General features: G+C 44.1%; 1 protein-coding gene across 6 annotated transcripts in view; it reads left to right on the top strand.

Annotated features, from left to right (window-relative positions):
* trpa1a (transient receptor potential cation channel, subfamily A, member 1a) overlaps positions 1–23,736 on the top strand; it is a 38,010-nt gene that overhangs the window by 13,757 nt on the left and 517 nt on the right. For 4 of the 6 annotated variants that reach the window (XM_070436536.1, XM_070436538.1, XM_070436539.1 and 1 more), the window contains 24 exons: positions 110–285; positions 9,974–10,081; positions 10,236–10,344; positions 10,455–10,600; positions 11,105–11,241; positions 11,341–11,389; positions 11,481–11,580; positions 11,671–11,771; positions 12,193–12,362; positions 12,791–12,955; positions 14,061–14,175; positions 15,351–15,517; positions 15,668–15,758; positions 15,877–15,936; positions 16,066–16,164; positions 18,605–18,675; positions 19,053–19,221; positions 19,330–19,419; positions 19,692–19,861; positions 20,012–20,141; positions 22,654–22,845; positions 22,945–23,013; positions 23,132–23,236; positions 23,578–23,687. In XM_070436536.1, the coding sequence (XP_070292637.1) occupies positions 110–285; positions 9,974–10,081; positions 10,236–10,344; positions 10,455–10,600; positions 11,105–11,241; positions 11,341–11,389; positions 11,481–11,580; positions 11,671–11,771; positions 12,193–12,362; positions 12,791–12,955; positions 14,061–14,175; positions 15,351–15,517; positions 15,668–15,758; positions 15,877–15,936; positions 16,066–16,164; positions 18,605–18,675; positions 19,053–19,221; positions 19,330–19,419; positions 19,692–19,861; positions 20,012–20,141; positions 22,654–22,845; positions 22,945–23,013; positions 23,132–23,236; positions 23,578–23,687 (2,899 nt within the window). Of the gene's footprint in view, positions 1–109; positions 286–9,582; positions 9,684–9,973; positions 10,082–10,235; positions 10,345–10,454; positions 10,601–11,104; positions 11,242–11,340; positions 11,390–11,480; positions 11,581–11,670; positions 11,772–12,192; positions 12,363–12,790; positions 12,956–14,060; positions 14,176–15,350; positions 15,518–15,667; positions 15,759–15,876; positions 15,937–16,065; positions 16,165–18,604; positions 18,676–19,052; positions 19,222–19,329; positions 19,420–19,691; positions 19,862–20,011; positions 20,142–22,653; positions 22,846–22,944; positions 23,014–23,131; positions 23,237–23,577; positions 23,688–23,736 lie in introns of those variants that run through there. The other 2 variants (XM_070436537.1, XM_070436541.1) reach the window with 2 other exon arrangements.

The raw sequence follows: 23,736 nt of genomic DNA, 5'->3' as shown, positions 1-23,736 counted from the left end.
ATATTGTCGCCAAAATCGTATTTTTTTTATTTTATCAGTCATGTGATATTGATGTATATATTTAAATGTATTGAGAAAACAAAAATCTCTATCTGTGACCTTTGTGAAGAACTGAATGCCAGTGATGAGGAGGGCAACACTCCATTGCACTGGGCTGTGCAGAGGACCCAGAGAGAGAGCTGTGCTTGCCTGCTGGACCTGGGGGCAGACTCGAACATCCTCAACCTCCGCCTCATGTCTCCCCTACACCTGGCTGTCAGCCTCGGACACAACCCTCTCGTTGAGGTTCGTCCCCTACCTGACCCCCCATTCAGCTCTACTCTAGTACAGGGGTTTTCACATGTTTCTTGCCCAAGGACCCCTGCCCCATCATAGGTTAACAAACAAAAAAAGTAACGTCTTGTCTTATCATCAGGTGAATGATAATAGCAAGTACAAGTAATCAACATTTGAAATGTAATAGATTTGGTGGACAGTTTCATTATATAGACCTCCCCACAGTTCATTGGAAGAGGAAGTATACACTCTAACATAGTCAATTAGCTAGAAAGATATCTTGGTGTCATAGAGAAAATGTTGCTGTTGTAAAGCAAATATTCTGCAATTTTTTCCATTGAGCTGAGAGAATTCTAAAGTTTTGAAGCTAATTTCCAGCAATTGTACATTTTTTGGCATGGAGCTGAGAGACAATTTTGCAGTTTTCAAGCTAATTTCCTGCATTTCTATACATTTTGCAGAGGTAATGCTCTGTTTCTCTGCTCAAACATTTTAATAATATCAATGGGCATGTGCCCTGAATGTTCATATTCTAGAATTTACCACAATCATTTTCTAAACAGAAAAAAAACTGTAATTAGCTCAAATGACTGTAACTTCCTCTATCTAAGTTCAGACATTTTAGCAATGAAGCCATTTATCTACTTCCCCAGAGTCTGATGAACAGGAACAGCTAGCATGGTAATTGTTCCTGTAGACTTCGAGTCATTGTGCTAATGCTAGCGAGCTTTGGCTCGTGAAACTACCTCTAACTTCATACTGGATTCAGACATAAAAATGGTATCCATGATGGTATTCTGTTGCAACTAGAGGTTTTCACTGATCGATCCACATGTAGACTGGGGGTCAGCAGGGCCTTAAGTCCTATGGGGCTCCGCTCCACTCATAGAACTGGAGTTACAACTCTGGTAACTATATCGTGGAGCTCCGCCCCATAGGGGAGCTAGTGGTTTAAGGCGGAGCGCGACGCTCCAAAATGTACTCCCTGCCGAGCCAAACACATCCCACTTAATGAAAAGGTCGGGCTCAGCCATGGCTGCGACCAAATCCTGCAGTACTGTAACACACTGTGTCACAATATATTACGTCCTCGGTCCAATCCACCCTACTCAGTCTAGAGGCATCGCCAATGACTAGTGGGCAGATAAAACAGAATATGAGCCATACTAATCTGTACAAACAGATAGATTATTTACATTTACATTTTACATTTAAGTCATTTAGCAGACGCTCTTATCCAGAGCGACTTACAAATTGGTGCATTCACCTTATGATATCCAGTGGAACAACCACTTTACAATAGTGCATCTAACTCATTTAAGGGGGGGGTGGGGGGGTAGGAGGAATACTTTATTCCTATCCTAGGTATTCCTTAAAGAGGTGGGGTTTCAGGTGTCTCCGGAAGGTGGTGATTGACTCCGCTGACCTGGCGTCGTGAGGGAGTTTGTTCCACCATTGGGTGCCAGAGCAGCGAACAGTTTTGCCTGGGCTGAGCGGGAACTGTACTTCCTCAGAGGTAGGGAGGCGAGCAGGCCAGAGGTGGATGAACGCAGTGCCCTTGTTTGGGTGTAGGGCCTGATCAGAGCCTGAAGGTACGGAGGTGCCGTTCCCCTCACAGCTCCGTAGGCAAGCACCATGGTCTTGTAGCGGATGCGAGCTTCAACTGGAAGCCAGTGGAGAGAGCGGAGGAGCGGGGTGACGTGAGAGAACTTGGGAAGGTTGAACACCAGACGGGCTGCGGCGTTCTGGATGAGTTGTAGGGGTTTAATGGCACAGGCAGGGAGCCCAGCCAACAGCGAGTTGCAGTAATCCAGACGGGAGATGACAAGTGCCTGGATTAGGACCTGCGCCGCTTCCTGTGTGAGGCAGGGTCGTACTCTGCGAATGTTGTAGAGCATGAACCTACAGGAACGGGTCACGCCTTGATGTGAGTTGAGACGACAGGGTGTTGTCCAGGATCAGCGCAAGGTTTTAGCGCTCTGGGAGGAGGACACAATGGAGTTGTCAACCGTGATGGCGAGATCATGGAACGGGCAGTCCTTCCCGGGAGGAAGAGCAGCTCCGTCTTGCCGAGGTTCAGCTTGAGGTGGTGATCCGTCATCCACACTGATATGTCTGCCAGACATGCAGAGATGCGATTCGCCACCTGGTTATCAGAGGGGGAAAGGAGAAGATTAATTGTTGTGTCGTCTGCATAGCAATGATAGGAGAGGCCATGTGGGATATGACAGAGCCAAGTGACTTGGTGTATAGCGAGAATAGGAGAGGGCCTAGAACAGAGCCCTGGGGGACACCAGTGGTGAGAGCACGTGGTGCGGAGACAGATTCTCGCCACGCCACCTGGTAGGAGCGACCTGTCAGGTAGGAGCAATCCAAGCGTGGGCCGCGCCGGAGATCCCAACTCGGAGAGGGTGGAGAGGAGATCTATGGTTCACAGTATCAAAGGCAGCCGATAGGTCTAGAAGGATGAGAGCAGAGGAGAGAGAGTTAGCTTTAGCAGTGCGGAGCGCCTCCGTGACACAGAGAAGAGCAGTCTCAGTTGAATGACTAGTCTTGAAACCTGACTGATTTGGATCAAGAAGGTCATTCTGAGAGAGATAGCAGGAGAGCTGGCCAAGGACGGCACGTTCAAGAGTTTTGGAGAGAAAAGAAAGAAGGGATACTGGTCTGTAGTTTGTTGACATCAGGGCATCGAGTGTAGGTTTTTTCAGAAGGGGTGCAACTCTCGCTCTCTTGAAGACGGAAGGGCGTAGCCAGCGGTCAAGGATGAGTTGATGAGCGAGGTGAGGTAAGGGAGAAGGTCTCCGTAAATGGTCTGGAGAAGAGAGGAGGGGATAGGGTCAAGCGGGCAGGTTGTTGGGCGGCCGGCCGTCACAAGACGCGAGATTTCATCTGGAGAGAGAGGGGAGAAAGAGTCAAAGCACAGGGTAGGGCAGTGTGAGCAGAACCAGCGGTGTCGTTTGACTTAGCAAACGAGGATCGGATGTCGTCGACCTTCTTTTCAAAATGGTTGACGAAGTCATCCGCAGAGAGGGAGGAGGGGGGAGGAGGGGAGGAGGATTCAGGAGGGAGGAGAAGGTGGCAAAGAGCTTCCTAGGGTTAGAGGCAGATGCTTGGAATTTAGAGTGGTAGAAAGTGGCTTTAGCAGCAGAGACAGAAGAGGAGAAAGTAGAGAGGAGGGAGTGAAAGGATGCCAGGTCCGCAGGGAGGCGAGTTTCCTCCATTTCCGCTCGGCTGCCGGAGCCCTGTTCTGTGAGCTCGCAATGAGTCGTCGAGCCACGGAGCAGGAGGGGAGGACCGAGCCGGCCTGGAGGATAGGGGACATAGAGAGTCAAAGGATGCAGAAAGGGAGGAGAGGAGGGTTGAGGAGGCAGAATCAGGAGATAGGTTGGAGAAGGTTTGAGCAGGGAAGAGATGATAGGATGGAAGAGGAGAGAGTAGCGGGGGAAGAGAGCGAAGGTTGGGACGGCGCGATACCATCCGAGTAGGGGAGTGTGGGAAGTGTTAGATGAGAGCGAGAGGGAAAAGGATACAAGGTAGTGGTCGGAGACTTGGAGGGGAGTTGCAGTGAGATTAGTGGAAGAACAGCATCTAGTAAAGATGAGGTCAGCGTATTGCCTGCCTTGTGAGTAGGGGGGGAAGGTGAGAGGGTGAGGTCAAAAGAGGAGAGGAGTGGAAAGAAGGAGGAGAGAGGAATGAGTCAAAGGTAGACGTGGGGAGGTTAAAGTCACCCAGAACTGTGAGAGGTGAGCCATCCTCAGGAAAGGAACTTATCAGGGCGTCAAGCTCATTGATGAACTCTCCAAGGGAACCTGGAGGGCGATAAATGATAAGGATGTTAGCTTGAAAGGGCTGGTAACTGTGACAGCATGGAATTCAAAGGAGGCGATAGACAGATGGGTCAGGGGAGAAAGAGAGAATGTCCACTTGGGAGAGATGAGGATCCCAGTGCCACCGCCCGCTGACCAGAAGCTCTCGGGGTGTGCGAGAACACGTGGGCAGACGAGGCGAGAGCAGTAGGAGTAGCAGTGTTGTCAGTGGTAATCCATGTTTCCGTCAGTGCCAAGAAGTCGAGGGACTGGAGGGACGCATAGGCTGAGATTAACTCTGCCTTGTTGGCCGCAGATCGGCAGTTCCAGAGGCTGCCGGAGACCTGGAACTCCACGTGGGTCGTGCGCGCTGGAACCACCAGGTTAGAATGGCGGCGGCCACGCGGTGTGAAGCGTTTGTATGGTCTGTGCAGAGAGGAGAGAAGAGGGATAGACAGACACATAGTTGACAGGCTACAGAAGAGGCTAAGCTAATGCAAAGGAGATTAGAATGACAAGTGGACTCACGTCTCGAATGTTCAGGAAGTTAAGCTTACGTTGCAAAAATAAAATAAAATCTTATTGACTAAAATCTTATTGACTAAAATGATATAGTACTGCTGGCGGTGAAGTAGGCTGGCTAGCAGTGGCTGCGTTGTTGACTTTGTTTGAACGTGTAGCTGGCTAGGTAACCTCGACAATTACTCAAAAACTACACAATTATCTTGGATACAAAGACAGCAAAGACAACTATGTAGCTAGCTAACACTACGCTAATCAAGTCGTTCCGTTGTAATGTAAGTTGTAGTGTGAGTTTCTACAGTGCTGCTATTCGGTAGAAGTTGGCTAACTAGCAGTGTTAGCTAGCAGTGTTGACTAGGTAGGAGACGGCAGCGCAGCGCGGTGGACGAAAATAGCTGGCTAGTTAACCGAATAATTACTCTAACCAACTCTAAGCTACACAATTATCTTAGATACAAAGATAGCAAAGACAACTATGTAGCCAGCTAACACTACACTAATCAAGTCGTTCCGTTGTAATGTAATCGTTTCTCCAGAGCTGCTATGCTGCTATTCGGTGGCTAGCTGGCTAGCTAGCAGTGTTGACTACGTTACGTTACGAAAATAGCTGGCTAGTTAACCGAATAATTACCTACCAACTCTAAGCTACACGATTATCTTAGATACAAAGATAGCAAAGAGAACTGTGTAGCCAGCTAACACTACACTAATCAAGTCGTTCCGTTGTAATGTAATCGTTTCTCCAGTGCTGCTGTGCTGCTATTCGGTGGCTAGCTGGCTAGCTAGCAGTGTTGACTACGTTGTTACGTCGGACGAAAATAGCTGGCTAGCGAACCTCAATAACCTCAATAACTACACAATTATCTTTGATACAAAGACGGCTATGTAGCTAGCTAAGATCAAACAAATCAAACCGTTGTACTGTAATGAAAATGAATGAAAATGGTAAAACTACCTGTGGAGCGAGGCGGAATTGCGACTGCACGCTCCAAACCGGAAGTTACATCGATTATACTTCAATATTCTGTCAATATTAAAAGATTGGACTGATAGTACTGTAATACCAGTTACAGAAGCTATATCCCTCATCCTTCCACCCAAACACAGTCATAGACTTGTGGGCAGGTTAGAATACATGACTCTAATGGACCACACCCTCATGCCATGTAGTCATTCTAATAGAAAAACCGGACCTGATGGGACCACGTCCATTGGTCCTGCATTTCTCCCCTTAGTTCTAGTCCTCCCATCAGCAATGCTGAGTACAGGCTGAACCAATTTGGAAGACATACTCACTGATTCCTCAGCGTAACCCGCAACACTCAATCCATAGGCCAAAGCCAATGATTTAAGGGCAGATAACAGAATATCGGCCATACTAATCTGTCTCAGCAGATAGATGATACCTCAATATTCTATCAAAATTTGTGACCGGTCCAATGGTAAAGTAATACTAGTTACAGTACTATTTCCCTCATCAYTCCGCCCCAACACTGAGAGCAGGAGAGCGAGAATCTGTGGTGCACTCAGTAGGAAGGACCTGTATTTCTCTATGGCCCCTGTCCCCCGACATTGAAGTGGTGGCACAGCCCAGGGTGGCCCTCCCTCGAAGGGGGAGGAAATATTAACACGTTCTGTGAGAAACGGGAGCGACGACACGTTGGTTATACTCGTAACCTTGTGGTTCCAGCCCTCCGTAAACGCAGCATAGGTCTGAACTGCACTAACTGAGGCGCTTGCCTGAGTTAGTGCGTCGTCTCCCAACAGCGATTGCGTCATCGACCCAACATGGGGTTGTGTACGCAGGCTGTTCTTTAAACCTTGAGCCACATTACTCCTAGGAGTCTGTGGTGTAGGGTTTTTATGAGGTATAGCATGGCGGCTCATCAAGAGCGTTGCTGCCCTCATGTCATTCCCACTCACAACGTCCTCATGTGTGTGCTCAGCTACGCATCCGTGGTGGGCTGGGCTGCACTCAAAGTGGTGAGAGGGAGAGAGAGGGAACCTGAACGGTCTCGGGTTTGTTATGGAAAAGAGGTTCTCTTGTGACAAAGTCAATTGGAACACATTCCTTTATTCAACAAACAACACGTTGGCTCCTCCATCCATCCCTTTGCAAGGGTGGGGGGGAACAGTGGGCACCGTCGCACAAGGCGCTACGCTCTCTCCCGTCCTCTCCCCCTCGTCCCGTCATGGTCCCCGGCTCTTCTGGCCGCCCCTAGGGTGTCGCCAGGGTGACGTCACGACCACCTCTCTCGCCGGTGGAGTGGACCCAGGTCTACTAGAGACGGTGAAGCTGGGAGGCTCTCTGGAAGATGCTCTAGCCCCTCCTGCTAAAGGCAGTTGCCTAGATAGCTGCTTCCTCTCCTCCTCCAGCTTCCCAAAACGCTCCGTCACATTTTTGACGGCGGCTCCAAAGAGACCACTGTCAGAGATGGGGGCGTTTAACAGTGCGGCTTTATAGGTCTCCTTCTTGGCCATCAAAGACAGTCAGAGGTGTCAATCCGCGACCACCGAAGTGGCCATGGACCTCCCCGCGCACACAGCCGACGCCTGTGTGAGATGGAGTATGGCGCCGGAAATCCTCGACGCCTCCTCTATCTCCTCTCCCGACAGCTCAGTCCTACCCGTGATGAGACGGGAAAGAGGCTGCTAGGAGGACAATATTATTTTCTGCTGCTACAGCCCGAACACCCAGAGCAAAGGACTTCTCTATCAGCTGAGCTGTGAGCTTGTCCTTGGTCGTAGGTAGAGTGGGTTTTCTGGATGACGGACAGGAGCTCGAACCCGGGACGAGGTATGCAGCCAAGGCGTCCGCGAACCTGGGGATCTCCTGGGGCCGTCTGTCGTCCACTCTGCTGAATGGGGTATACGCCTTTGCCGGCTCTCTGGCCGTTTAAGGCTACCCCCATTCATCCTCCACATACTTACCGAGCGAGGGCATGGCTGGTGCCAACGGCAGAGCCGCCTTTCTTGGTCTAGAGTATGGGTCGTCCACCATCATATCCACTTCCGGGTTGGAGCGAATGGGGGGCAGCGTGATATACAGCCGGCTCGCAGCCGGCTCAATGAGCCCTTGAAAATCAGAGGGCAGAGAGGCCGTTGCGTAGAAGGGGACTGCTGAGAACTCAGAGCCTGTCTCTTCCTCGTTCAAGGATGTAAAAAATCTCTCACTCTCCATGGGGGGGGTTCAACCTCAGTCAGTGGAGTGGATTGTTCTGGAGAAAAATCCACAAACTTTCCAATATCCTCGTCTTCTCTAGAAGTGGCATCATCATATGAACCTGAGGCTAGCACAGACATGGCGTCTTCTAGAGGGATATCCTCCCTGAAAAATGCCCACCGCTGCTTCCTCGCCTTTAATGAAAGGAGGGCGCAGCCAGGGCATTCCGGGGGATCTGTTACAGAAGCTATATCCTAGTGTGCTGTGATCCTAAGCACACGAAACATAGGTCATGTGAGTCCACGCCATGGTGGAGCAGCAACACTGAGCTCTTAAAATAACTTTTGGATTGGGTGGAAAAAACGTGCTCATTTTATAAGAACAACGTCGAGACTTGGAGATAGACGGCGGGTTCGTCCTGAGACTTATCTTCTCTCTTCTCTACTTGGCCAGTCAGTCCAGTCCAGTCACTGAAGTTAATGGGAGGCTGATTGAGAGGAAGCATCCCCTTCTATAGGGACACCTGTACTCCCATTGGCTGCAGGTGTGTGCATATTTTTCTTTCAGGCTATTCCCTGCCTAGGCAGCGGGGTAAACCACTAGAAGCAGAGCTCCCCTATGGGGCGGAGCTCCACAATATAGAACCTAGCTATGGCAGCTATTAGTTTGCTATAGCGCGAGTTGGCTTGGTTGGTTGCGGTCTGTCGTCTCTCTCTCGCAAAACGTGCACCCAGGACTAAGTTTGAGAAACCCTGGTCTAATACACCTCTATTATACTTCTACACTTCTAGCTAGTGCACCTCCATGTACTATTATTCATTCAGTCTAATAACATAAACTCAGCAAAAAAAGAAACATCCTCTCACTGTCAACTGCGTTTATTTCCAGCAAACTTAACATGTGTAAATATTTCTGTGAACATAAGATTCAACAACTGAGACATAAACTGAACAAGTTCCACATGCATGTGACTAACAGAAAGGGAATAATGTGTCCCTGAACAAAGGGGGGAGTCAAAATCAAAAGTAACAGGCAGTATCTGGTACTGCAGTGCATCTCCTCCTCATGGACTGCACCAGATTTGCCAGTTCTTGCTGTGAGATGTTACCCCACTCTTCCACCAAGGCACCTGCAAGTTCCCGGACATTTCTGGGGGGAATGGCCCAAGCCCTCACCCTCCGATCCAACAGGTCCCAGACGTGCTCAATGGGATTGAGATCCGGGCTCTTCGCTGGCCATGGCAGAACACTGACATTCCTGTCTTGCAGGAAATCACGCACAGAACGAGCAGTATGGCTGGTGGCATTGTCATGCTGGAGGGTCATGTCAGGGTGAGCCTGCAGGAAGGGTACCACATGAGGGAGGAGGATGTCTTCCCTATAACGCACAGTGTTGAGTTTGCCTGCAATGACAACAAGCTCAGTCCAATGATGCTGTGACACACCGCCCCAGACCATGACAGACCCTCCACCTCCAAATTGATCCCGCTCCAGAGTACAGGCCTCGGTGTAATGCTCATTCCTTCGACGATAAACGCGAATCCGACCATCACCCCTGGTGAGACAAAACCGCAACTCATCAGTGAAGAGCACTTTTTGCCAGTCCTGTCTGGTCCAGCGACGGTGGGTTTGTGCCTATAGGCGACGTTGGTGCCGGTGATGTCTGGTGAGGACCAGCCTTACAACAGGCCTACAAGCCCTCAGTCCAGCCTCTCTCAGCCTATTGCGGACAGTCTGAGCACTGATGCACAATCCGTGCGTTCCTGGTGTAACTCGGGCAGTTGTTGTTGCCATCCTGTACCTGTCCCGCAGGTGTGATGTTCGGATGTGCCGATCCTGTGCAGGTGTTGTTACACGTGGTCTGCCACTGCGAGGACGATCAGCTGTCCACCCTGTCTACCTGTAGCGCTGTCGGTAAGCTGTTAGTGTCTTAACGACCGTTCCACAGGTGCATGTTCATTAATTGTTTATGGTTCATTGAGCAAGCATGGGAAACAGTGTTTAAAACCCTTTACAATGAAGATCTGTGAAGTAATTTGGATTTTTACGAATTATCTTTGAAAGACAGGGTCCTGAAAAAGGGACGTTTCTTTTTTTTGCTGAGTTTATATTATATGATATACTACGATATTATATGATGATATAATAAGATATGATATCATTCAGTATGATATGATATTATAAATAATTATGTTTTTCCACAGCTGTTACTGTCTCACAGCAACACCGATGCCAACCTGATGGGAGACCAGGGGGACACACCTCTAATGTTGGCCTGCTCGGGTGATAACCATGAAGCTGTTCATCTACTTGTGTGTGAATATTAATTATATGGCCACTGTATAATTGTCAAATTGTGTGTTCTTGTATGTTTGAACAAGGAGACGTGTGTGATTCATTGATCGTTAGTGATGTCCTTTGAGGTTTTTGTTATGTAACTACACTAATTTCACCTGCTGTTCTCAGTTTAAATACAGAGCAAGACTATGTCAACAGAACAAGCTGGGGCATTATCCAATTCACGCAGCAGCGTTTGCAGGGGCTAAAAAATCAATGCTGGTGGTTCTTCAGAAAGGTAAGTAAATAAGAAACATTTGCTTTCCTATTACAGTAATCAAATACTCATTTTGGTACTCAAACAATATCCAGCAGATAATTCTAACTCACTAATTTCCTCTGCTGAAGGTGAGGAGATGGGTTTCTCAGCTGAAACGCACATCAACTACGTGGACAAATCATTCAGCACTCCTCTTCATCTGGCCATCCATGGAGGAAACCTGGAGGCCATCAAACTCTGCATAGAACAGGGAGCAAAAATCGATCAACAACAGGTATGTCAGCTGGTGATGATGACGCTAAGAAGCTTTTTCTGTGGATATGTAAATAATCATCCAAACTGCACCTACAAATATCATATACCGTATATTCACGTATATGGATTTCAAAATCTAACACAAAAATAACGTTGGTTCTTTCTCAGAACCATAGACAAAAGCACATATATTTAGAAGGCTTCTGAGTAATAGGAAAGACCAATTATGAACCTTAATGATCCTTTACTTCTAATATAAAACAGTTCCCGTTACAGGCATTCATTTGAAAGGTTCTTAGACCTGAGGTTTTTACAATGTGTTACAGTAAAGCAACAATGAGTTATTATGCATCCACCCATAATGGGTACATTGTCAGTTCATGTTACACCCAAGAGACATTGGAAGATAACCAAATCCACTCTAAATCTAATCAAGGGGAACGGACCAGTGTCTGTAATATCCTGACATCATTTCAAACTGGTCATTGTGACCTCTGTCATGTCTTTGTGCTTCTCTTTACAGTGTGACAAATCCACAGCCCTCCACTTTGCCTGCACCCAGGGAGCATCCGAGGCCGTCAAACTCATGCTATCGGCATATGATAGAGTCTGTGATGTCATCAATATCCCAGATGGAGCTAGCCAAACTCCACTGCATAAGTAGTACACTGTATACTGTATGCATTTTCATTGGACAAGACGTTTAGGTAAAAATGATATCTTACTCTCTTACTCTTTTATCATATTTTTCACCAACAGAGCAACAATATTTGACCATGTTGGATTGGCTGAATACCTCATTTCAAAGGTGAACACAAAACATGAAAATAACCAAGAGAAAAATATGAATATTTCCAGTGTTTCACGATCTTATCATATTAATATTTATTCTTTGACAGGGTGCAGACATTAATTCCATTGACTGTAAGGGTCATACGCCACTGCTTCTGGCAACAAGCTGTAGTGCATGGAAAACAGTGGGCCTTCTTCTTACACATGGTAAGTTTCTCAAAGAGAAGCATATGTCTCACATGTAGTTTACACTATTGTATGGTTTGTCATGATCCTGTTCATCCTCTCCTATTTTAGGGGCTAATTTGAAAATAAAAGACAAATATGACTGCAATTTCCTTCACCTTGCCATCTTGCAGCCTAAAGGTCTGAAAAACCTTCCTCCAGAAGTCTTACAGGTAATATTATATAATGAACGTACCTGCTAGAAGTTTCAATAGCAATGATGAAGCTTCCAAAATGACGCTGAGATCCATGTTAACATTTTAAGGCAACGTTTTTAGGCAAGTTCTAAATATTGCAATGAGCTCATACAGTATGTTTTAATGAGCTTTTGTGGGGATCTTGTTAGAACAAACACGTAGTGCATTACTGCCACCTAGCGTAGAGAACTTGAAGCAAATCCAACACACGAAGAAGGATCACAGGATCATAAGTGTTAGCCTTTGTATTAAACAAGGTTCATTATTAAAACCATATATCTTCTTGTGACTGTCTCAGTAGGATTGACATGTACAATCATTTTGAATAAAGTTGGCAGTAAACACTTAGTTTGACTCTTGAGACCCCAATGTTATCATATTGTCTCTTGCCACACAGTGCAGCAATGTGAGAGAGCTCCTGGGTGCGGAGGACAATGAGGGTTGTACTCCCCTGCATTACGCCTGCAGACTGGGAATCCCAGAGTCAGTGACGAACATGCTCGGACTCAATGTCTCAATAGACCAGAAGTCTAAGCAGAAGAAATCTGCACTGCATTACGCAGCCGAGTGAGTTACTTAAGGAGTAAGACATGGTATATGGCCAATATACCACGGCTAAGGGCTGTTCTTAGGCATGACGCAATGCGGACACAGCCCGTAGCCATGGTATATTGGCCATATATCACTTACCCCCGAGGTGCCTTATTGCTATTATAAACTGCTTACCAACGTAATTAGTGCAGTAAAAGTTTTGTCATACCCGGTGTATAAGGTCTGATATACCACGGCTGTCAGACAATCAGCATTCAGGGCTCGACCCACCCAGTTTATAATTCTGAATAAATCTCTACATTATTGACTCATTGAGTTGTCAATAGACTAATTATACCCCAAAAACATGAACAATTTCACTGTTTGCTATTTTGGCTGGTTTTCAGTTTAGCATTAGTTGTATTTGATAACTTACTTTTTATGATCAATCTTTTCTATTCCAGGTATGGGAGGATAAACACCTGCCACAGACTCCTGGAGTGGATGACCTGCACCAGGTTGCTGAACGAGGGCGATGAGAGGGGGATGACTCCCCTCCACCTGGCATCCCGAGGCGGCCATATTAAAGTGCTGGAGCTACTGCTGCGGAAAGGAGCTCTGTTCCACAGGTACAGTACTCAGTGGTGGAAAAAGTACCCACATTTTCATACTTGAGTAAAAGTAAAGATACCTTAATAGAAAATGACTCAAGTAAAAGTGAAAGTCACCCAGTAAAATACTTGTAAAGGCGTCTGTGTGTAGCTGGTGAGATGAGTCAGGCGCAGGACAGCAGATATGAGTAATAAAATACTTTACTCAAAAATTCAAACATAACACGTAATATACACGGCCACACAAATACGGACCACAATACAACAAACAATCACTCACAAATACAACATGTAGAACACGGGGTTAAATAATAAACAAGTAATTGATTAAGTGAAGCCAGGTGTGAAAAGACAAAGACAGAACAAATGGAAAATGAAAAGTGGATCGGCGGTGGCTAGAAAGCCGGTGACGTCGACCGCCGAACGCCGCCCGAACAAGGAGAGGGACCGACTTCAAGCGGAAGTCGTGACAATACTACTTGAGTAAAAGTCCAAAAGTATTTGGTTTTAAATAAAATTAAGTATCAAAAGAAAATGTAATTGCTAAAATATACTTAAGTATAAAAAGTAAAAGTATAAATATTTTTTTATTCCTTATATAAAGCAAATCAGATGGCATCATTTTCTTTCTTTCTTTATTTTACGGATAGACAGGGGCATGATCCAACACTCAGACATAATTTACATTCAAAGCATGTGTTTAGTGAGTCTGCCAGATCAGAAGCAGTARGGATGTTCTCTTGATAAGTGTGTGAATTAGATAATTTTCCTGTCTTGCTAAGTATTCAAAATGTAACGAGTACTTTGGGTGTCAGGGAAAATGTATAGAGTAAAAAGTACATAAATTTCTTTAGGAATGTACTGAAGTAAAAGTAAAGTGGTAAAGTACAGATACCCCAAAACACTACTTAAGTAGTACTTTCAAGTATTACTTTACTTAATTACTACACCACTGACAGTATTTCAGACCTGCTACGCACACATTCACTCAAACTCGACGTTAATCCGAGTGAGGTGAACCATTATTTCCCAAACCAGTGGAAACTAATGTCTATCTTTTTACTAGATTTTCCATTTTGAATCAGCTGCAGTAGTAATGAATGTTTACTGTATGCCATTGCAGTGATTCTAAAGGTTGGACCTGTCTACATCACGCTGCAGCAGAGGGATATACCCAGACCATGATCATACTCCTGGAATCAAATATCAAACTGCTGGACAAAACAGATGAAGACATGGTTTGAGTCCTCACTTTTTCCACATTCCCTTACCCTGAGGTGGGCTCATCTTCACATTCCCTTACTCTGAGGTGGGCTCATCTTCACATTCCCTTACCCTGAGGTGGGCTCATCTTCACATTCCCTTACCTGAGGTGGGCTCATCTTCACATTCCCTTACCCTGAGGTGGGCTCATCTTCACATTCCTTACCCTGAGGTGGGCTCATCTTCACATTCCTTTACCCTGAGGTGGGCTCATCTTCACATTCCCTTACCTGAGGTGGGCTCATCTTCACATTCCCTTACCCTGAGGTGGCTCATCTTCACATTCCCTTACACTGAGGTGGGCTCATCTTCACATTCTCCTTACCTGAGGTGGCTCATCTTCACATTCCCTTACACTGAGGTGGCTCATCTTCACATTCCCTTACCCTGAGGTGGGCTCATCTTCACATTCCTACTTACCCTGAGGTGGGCTCATCTTCACATTCCCTTACCCTGAGGTGGGCTCATCTTCACATCCCTTACCTGAGGTGGGCTCATCTTCACATTCCCTACCCTGAGGTGCTCATCTTCACATCCCTTACCCTGAGGTGGGCTCATCTTCACATTCCCTTACACTGAGGTGGGCTCATCTCACATTCCCTTACCCTGAGGTGGGCTCATCTTCACATTCCCTTACACTGAGGTGGGCTCATCTTCACATTCCCTTACCTGAGGTGGGCTCATCTTCACATTCCCTTACTCGAGGTGGCTCATCTTCACATCCCTTACCCTGAGGTGGGCTCACTTCACATTCCCTTACCCTGAGGTGGGCTCATCTTCACATCCCTTACCCTTGAGGTGGGCTCATCTTCACATTCCCTTTACCCTGAGGTGGGCTCATCTTCACATTCCCTTACCCTGAGGTGGGCTCATCTTCACATTCCCTTACTCTGAGGTGGGCTCATCTTCACATTCCCTTACTCTGAGGTGGGCTCATCTTCACATTTCCTTAACCTGAGGTGGGCTCATCTTATCTGTTTCCTTTCTGTTTAGCTTGAGGGAGTAAGATGTCTATGTTGAAATACAGAGAAAGTCTTCCACAAATAGATATCATTCCTCTTTCTGAAAAAGGAAATCCAAAGGTCATTGTTGCCGTTATATACAATCCTAAATTCTAATTTCGAAGTGCTATGTTTTACTTTTGGTCCAGAACACAGCGTTACATCTGGCTGCCAGGGAGGGCCATGCGGCTGCAGTGACACTGCTCCTGGGCAGAGGGGCCCAGATGATGCTCAACAAGAGTGATGCCTCCTTCCTCCACGAAGCTGTTCTCAACGGCAGGAAAGACGTTGCCTTCGCTGTCATCCACAATGAGAGGTTGGGACACTGTTGCAAGATACAGTGGATACTTTATCTTTGTGCTGTTACGATGCTTTGACAGTACAGTGATGTGTTTGATTATTGGTATTCAGTTGGATTGCATGACAATGCCATATTGACATGTACAATATAACCTGTTTGTTTCAGATGTGCTGAGGCTATGCTATTGTTCGAAGTGAAGTCAACTAAGCGATGTGTTGTCATGGACATGATAGAGTTCCTGCCAGAGTCATTCAAAGTTAGTTGTATTTAAAAAACTATGCATAAAGGAAACTATCATAAAGGAAATGGATACAAATCTCCCATTTCTCAGTCAGCATATTAGAAAACATTAATGGTGCAGTGTTTCTCCACAGCATCTTTTGGACACTTGTGTGAAGGAGTCAGATGTTGACGTAAATAGTTACAACTACTCTGTAAGTCTGTTCTCTCTATTCTGTATTTGATATTACCTTCTTAAAACTCAGATTCATTATTGCTTAATCAAATTCACAAAACCATTCCAGTTAGGGTGTGTTGTAAACGAATATGTCTTTTATCAACAGATCGAGTACACTTTCAAATGGCTCCAAGCTCCCATTCATATCATTAAGCTTGCAAAAACAGACAAAAGCTACTACTTCCAGCCTCTCACTGCTCTGAACGTTAGTACCCACTGCAATACTGTAGAGCAGTGTTTCCTAACTCTGGTCCTCCAGTACCCCAACAGTACATATTTTTATTGTAACCCTGGACAAGCACACCTGATTCAACTTGTCAACTAATCATCAAGCCCTCAATGAGTTGAATGAGGTGTGTTTGTCCAGGGCTACAAAGAAAATGTGTACTGTTGAGGGTACTGGAGGACCAGGGTTGTGAAACACTGCTGTAAACTGAACTGCACTGTTTTCAAACATGGTATTTTTCTCTAGGGTTAAGGGCCATGAAGTTTCCCCAACTAACACTTTAAAGCAAAACAGTGCAATATCAGAAACAGGTCATATACAGTGACTTCGGAAAGTAATTTGACACCTTGACTTTTCCCACATTTTGTTACATTACAACCTTATTCTTAATTATTTTTTATTTTTTTTACTTCCAGCAATCTACACACAATAACCCATAATGACAAATCGAAAAACAGGTTTTTAGACATTTTTGCAAATGTATTAAAAATAAAAACAGAATTTACATAAGTATTCAGACCCTTTGCTATGAGAATTGTGAGCAGTTGATGTTATTCTTCAATAACACAGACCCGAAAGCAAATCAGGGGGAGAAAAATATATTTATTCAAAGAGAACAAATCACAGTTGTTATGCTGGAAAGTAGATGACAGGTGTTCATTCTTCCCTGTCCTCAATGGTTTCTCCACTGAACAAAGAGACAGGATGTAGTTTATACCCCAACCCTAGCCTGCGGTTGACCAATTAGAATTCCTTGCAGCAAAATTGGGCCAATGGCCAAATAACAAGTATCCCGTTTCAGGCTCAATGTTTAGACAATTTGGACCAATGAGAACTTGCCACATGTAGCTATGAGTCCTGGACTGAAATTCCTCCCGTGTCCCTGAACCATTAATCTTCAGTTCTCCTCTTGACCTTTAGTCCTCTGCGTTGTGTATTTACCTTTGAATATTCTTAAATAATCAAAATTGACCTCAGGTGCATCCTGTTTCCATTGATAATCCTTGAGATGTTTCTACAACTTGATTGTAGTCCACCTGTGATAAATTCAATTGATTGGACATGATTGGAAAGGCACACGCCTGTATAGATAAGGTCCCACAGTTGACAGTGTATGTCAGAGTAAAAACCAAGCCATATGAGGTCGAAGGAATTGTCCGTAGAGCTCTGAGACAAGATTGTGTCGAGGCACAGATCTGGGGAAGGGTACCAAAAAATGTCTGCAGCATTGAAGTTCCCCAAAAACACAGTGGCATCCATCATTCTTAAATGGAAGAAGTTTGGAACCACCAAGACTCTTCCTAGAGCTGGCCGCCTGGCCCAACTGAGCAATCTGAGCAATCACTCTGACAGAGCTCCAGAGTTCCTCTGTGGAGATGGGAGAACCTTCCAAAAGAACAACCATCTCTGCAGCATTCCACCAATAAGGCCTTTATGGTAGAGTGGCCAGACGGAAGCCACTCCTCAGTAAAAGGCACATGACGGCCTACTTGGAGTTTGCCAAAAGGCACTAAAGACTCTCAGACTATGAGAAMCAAGATTCTCTGGTCTGATGAAACCAAGATTGAACTATATGGCCTGAATGCCAAGTCTCACGTCTGGAGGAAACCTGGCACCATCCCTACGGTGAAGCATGGTGGTGGCAGCATCATGCTGTGGGGGTGTTTTTCAGAGGCAGGGACTGGGAGACTAGTCAGGATTGAGGGAAAGATGAACGGAGCAAAGTATAGAGAGATCCTTGATGAAAACCTGCTCCAGAGAGCTCAGGACCTCAGACTGGGGTGAAGGTTCACCTTCCAACAGGACAACGAACCTAAACACACAGCCAAGATAACACAGGAGTGGCTTCCGAACAAGTCTCTGAATGTCCTTGAGTGGCCCAGCCAGAGCCCGGACTTGAACCTGATTGAACATCTCTGGAGAGACCTGAAAATAGCTGTGCAGCGACGCTCCCCATCCAACCTGACAGAGCTTGAGAGGATCTGCAGAGAAGAATGGGAGAAACTCCCCAAATACAGGTGTGCCAAGCTTGTAACATCATACCCAAGAAGACTCAAGGCTGTAATCGCTGCCAAAGGTGCTTCAACAATGTATTGCTTAAAGGGTCTGAATACTTATGCAAATGTGATATTTCATTATTTATTTATTTTTGTAAATTAGCAAACATTTCTAAAAACCTGTTTTTGCTTTGTAATTATGGGGTATTTTGTGTACATTGATGAGGGAAAAAAATATTTAGTTTGTTTTAGAATGAAGCTGTAACGTAACAAAATGTGGAAAAAATCAAGAGGTTGGAATTTTTTCTGAAGGCACTGTATGTATTTGTCATTCCCACAACACAACATTGTTGGATAGTGGAAAGGAAAACATAATTATTTGATATGTATTCAAAGTGTTTATATTGTTATTTTTTTACTAGTCCATGGTGCAATTTAATCGCATAGAGCTTCTGACCCATCCTGTCTGCAAGAAGTATCTAGAAATGAAATGGTGAGTGACACTGCATGACCTTTATCATAATACGTTATCGTTATACTACCGTCTCCAACACTGTAAATATTAACATCATACTACCGTCTCCAACACTGTAAATATTAACATCAAATATTAACATCATAAACACCGTCTCCAACAGTAAATGATTAACCATCATTACTACCGTCTCCAACACTGTAAATATTAACATCATACTACTGTCTCCAACACTGTAAATATTAACATCATACTACTGTCTCCAACACTGTAAATATTGACAACATCAAATTAAAAGTCATGCCAAGCTACAGTATATAGTAATCTATATACAAAATATATTAGTGCACAGTCACCTGCGAATACTCACCAWATGGTTTCTTATATCTATTTAGGAACGCCTATGGTATCAAAGTGCATCTGCTCAATCTGGCTGTCTACTCACTTGGTCTGGGGCCTCTGACACACATCATTCATACTCTGAAGCCCATCCTCAACACTAATGTCACCCATACTACATCACCATCATCATCAGTAAGCATGGTGACCACCTCCCTTGACAAGGTGCCGTATGAGATCCGATTACATCCACAGCAAGACATTAGACTTCTTTCCGAGTGTATTTGTTTGTCTCAGAAACCCAATTCAATAACAACTCCTCCATCTTCACAGCAAGGCTATTTTATCACCACCTGCATGTTCCTGATTCTTGCCATGAATCTGTACACAGTTGGCAAGGAGCTGGTGCAGATAGTTCAGCAGGTAATCATGGAAATATAAATCGGTTCTAAATACTGTAGCCTCAATCCATGGTATGTGATTTATCTGGTAGTGTGATTTGATCATTTTAAATATATTGTAGCGAAGTTAACCCAACACCTAGCAACCTTGTCAAAGATTTTGGATAACTTGGTATAACGTTTAAGGTGGTGGGTTGACAGTCGCTGAACCCGGGTTCGAGACCCATTCGGGGCTACCTCCCGAATTCGTTACAATTTTGAAATAGACGTTAATTTGATGTGTTTCTATTCAAGGGTTCAAAGTACTTCTGTGATGTGACCAATGCAATGGACTGGGGTGCTGCCGTCACTTCTCTGTTGTTTGTGATCCCTTTACTGATGGACTTCAAGGACACATGGCATTGGGAGGCTGGGGTAGTGGCAGTTCTTCTATCCTGGATCAACTTTCTCCTCTATTTCCAACGGTATGGAGACTGAATGTTTTTTTTTACATAAAATAGTGTAGGTTTACTGAGATTCATCTTTGAAGAAAGATTTATTTATATAAACTGATCAAATTATTTTTTTAATCAACAAAAGCAATTTTAACAAATAAAATCACTATTGGTCCACAGGTTTGAACGTGTTGGGATCTACGTGGTGATGTTTTTAGAGATTGCAAAAACTCTATTAAGCATCATTGTACTGTTCTTCTTCTTGCTGCTTGCATTTGCATTGGCTTTCTATGCCCTGATACAAGACCAGGTATGTTTACAGGACCATGGAGATTTAACAATGTTTTATCTCTATGTGAAGAACATTGTATTGTGTAATGTATGTAGCTATGTGTTTGTGAACATCTGTTAAAAATGACCAATAACTTGTATTTGTATAATGCATTTCCACAGTTACAGTGAGCTCCAAAACTATTGGGAGAGTGACACATTTGTTGTTGTTTTGGCTTTGTACTCCAGCACTTTGGATTTTAAATGATGCAATGACTATGAGGTTAAGGTGCAGACTGTCAACTTTAATCTGAGGGTATTTTCATTCATATGGGGTGAGCCGGTTTGGAAACTACAGAACTTTTTGTACATACTGTAGTCCCCCCATTTTAGGGGACCAAAAGTATTGGGACAAATTATTATTTTAAAGTAGTCAAAAGTTAAGTATTTGGTCCCATATTCCTAGCACGCAATAACTACACCAAGCTTGTGACTCTACAAATGTGTTGGATGCATTTKAGGTTGTTTCAGATTATTTTGTGCTATATTGTGTCATTTTTGAGTCTCTTTTATTTGTAAATAAGAATATAATATCTTTCTAACACTTCTACATTAATGAGGATGCTATCATGATTACGGATAATCCTGAATGAATCGTGAATAATGCTGAGTGAGAAAGTTACAAAACGCACAAATATCATACCCTCAAGACATGCTAACCTCTCACCATTACAATAATAGGAGAGGTTAGCATTTTTTTGGGGGTGTGATATTTGTGTGTCTGTAACTTTCTCACTTGTCATAATTCACAATTTATTCAGGATTATCCATAATCATGGTAGAAACAGTGACTCCAAAATGACAACACATTATTTACCATTCATTTCTATTGGGCACAAAATAATCTGAAACGTAACCAAAACAAACAGCAAATGCATCCAACAAATTTGTAKAGGCACAAGCTGGATGTAATCATTGCGTGCTAGGAATATGGGACCAAATACTTAACTTTTGACTTCTTTAATACACATGTACAGTTGAAGTCAGAAGTTTACATATACTTAGGTTGGAGTCATTCAAACTCGTTTTTCAACCACTCCACAAATTTCTTGTAAACAAACTATAGACCTCCACAAGTCTGGTTCATCCTTGGGAGCAATTTCCAAATGCTTGAAGGTACCACATTCCTCTGTACAAACAATAGTACGCAAGTATAAACACCATGGGACCACGCAGCCAACCGCTCAGGAAGGAGACGTGTTCTGTCTCCTAGAGATGAACGTACTTTGGTGYGAAAAGTGCAAATCAATCCCAGAACAACAGCAAAGGACCTTGTGAAGATGCTGGAGGAAACAGGTACAAAAGTATCTATATTCACAGTAAAACGAGTCCTATATCGACATAACCTGAAAGGCCACTCAGCAAGGAAGAAGCCACTGCTCCAAAACCGCCATAAAAAAAGCCTGACTACGGTTTGCAACTGCACTGCATGGGGACAAAGATCATACTTTTTGGATAAACGTCCTCTGGTCTGATGAAACAAAAATAGAACTGTTTGGCCATTCTGACCATCGTTATGTTTGGAGGAAAAAGGGGGAGGCTTGCAAGCCGAAGAACACCATCCCAACAGTGAAGCACGGTGGTGGCAGCATCATGTTGTGGGGGTGCTTTGCTGCAGGAGGGACTGGTGCACTTCACAAAATAGATGGCATCATGAGGCAGGAAAATTATGTGGATATATTGAAACAACATCTCAAGATATCACTCAGGAAGTTGAAGCTTGGTCGCAAATGGGTCTTCCAAATGGACAATGACCCCAAGCATAGCATACTTCCAAAGTTGCGGCAAAATGGCTTAAGGACAACAAAGTCAAGGTATTGGAATGGCCATCACAAAGCCCTGACCTCAATCCTATATAAAATGTGTGGGCAGAACTGAAAAACCGTGTGCGAGCAAGTTACACCAGCTCTGTCAGGAGGAATGGGCCAAAATTACCCAACTTATTGTGGGAAGCTTGTGGAAGGCTACCCAAAATGTTTGACCCAAGTTAAACAATTTAAAAGCAATGCTACCAAATACTAATTGAGTGTATGTAAACTTCTGACCCACTGGGAATGTGATGAAATAACTAAAAGTTGAAATAAATCATTCTCTCTACTATTATTCTGACATTTCACATTCTTAAAATAAAGTGGTGATTCTAACTGACCTAAGACAGGGCATTTTTACAAGGATTAAATGTCAGGAATTGTGAAAAACGGAGTTTAAATGTATTTTGCTAAGTTGTATGTAAACTTCCGACTTCAACTGTAAGTGAATTTGTCCCAATACTTTTGGTTCCCTAAAATAGGGGGGATTATGCGCAAAAAAGTGCTGTAATTTCTTAACGGTTCACACGATATGGATGAAAGTACCCTCAAATTAAAGCTGACAGTCTGCACTTCAAATCCAAAGTGCTGGAGTACAGAGCCAAAACAACAACAAACTAATGTGTCACTGTCCCAATACTTTTGGAGTTCACTGTATATGACTTTATGCGTCGTTGTTCCCAGAACTTTGTTGACAGTGGATCTAGCATGCTGCTAGCAATCATGCAAATATTTGTCATGATGGTTGGAGAACTCAACTACCAAGAAAATATCCTGAAGCCATTTCTGGAAGGGATTCTGCCATTCCCTTCTTTGACCTATGCCATTTTTGTTATGTTCACCTTCGCTGTGCCCATTCTCCTCATGAACCTAATGGTAAGTCCTAAAATCCTACAGGAAGCAATTTTCTTATACTTCCATGATCAACTAAGGATGTTTCATTGCATCTACATGACTACCTTTTGTGTGACATAGATTGGCTTGGCTGTTGGTGACATAGCAGAGGTACAGGCAAATGCTGTGCTGAAGCAAATGGGAATGCAGGTGTGTTTTGATTTCTTTGTCATGCTTTTTCAAACTCGAAGAATTTTCAAACTCTTTACTAGTGTTTTACTGCCAGGATAAAAAAAATCTGCATGTATTATAAACCATTATTCTACAGATTGAGCTTCACACTAGTCTAGAGGAGAAGATGCCGTACTGGTTAATGAAGAGGGTTGACCAGGCCTCTCTCACTGAGTACCCTAACAGAGCCTGCAGAAGAAAGGTGTGTCCTTTCTACAAGTGGTCGTATTGAAAAGAATATGTTAACTGCCCTTTGAATGTTTGTGTAAAATGGAAGGGCTTTCAAATTGAAAAACAGAACAAATATTTTGAGATCCTTTCGAAGGCGTTTAATAATGGACTTTCTTCAGTTTATCTATTGATCTATAAAAATTGTGAATCAGTTAGTTTAAAGGATTGTTTAATCAACTAATACTCTGCATGGAAATACTTATGGAGAGACATGGAGGTTGTCCAAGCCCACCATAGGACACTGTTAGTTTTTGCTATAGATGTTTGGTAAACAACAAAGTAATAATGAATAGTCTGAATCTCCTTTAACAGAGAGAAATGTTCTTTGCAATGCTGGGTATGGGGCATGGGAGAACCCGTCTCAACCCCACTTCCCATCCATCTACACCTATGGAACAGGAAATCAGTAAACAGAAGTACAGGTGAGGACTTAATTCACACCAGTGGTTATTTGACCTTATTCAAATACAA

This window comes from Salvelinus sp. IW2-2015, linkage group LG32, assembly GCF_002910315.2.
Source record: "Salvelinus sp. IW2-2015 linkage group LG32, ASM291031v2, whole genome shotgun sequence".
NCBI lineage: Eukaryota > Metazoa > Chordata > Actinopteri > Salmoniformes > Salmonidae > Salvelinus > Salvelinus sp. IW2-2015.
Note: the sequence above shows the minus strand (reverse complement) of the source record. Positions and strands in the feature narration are given on the sequence as shown.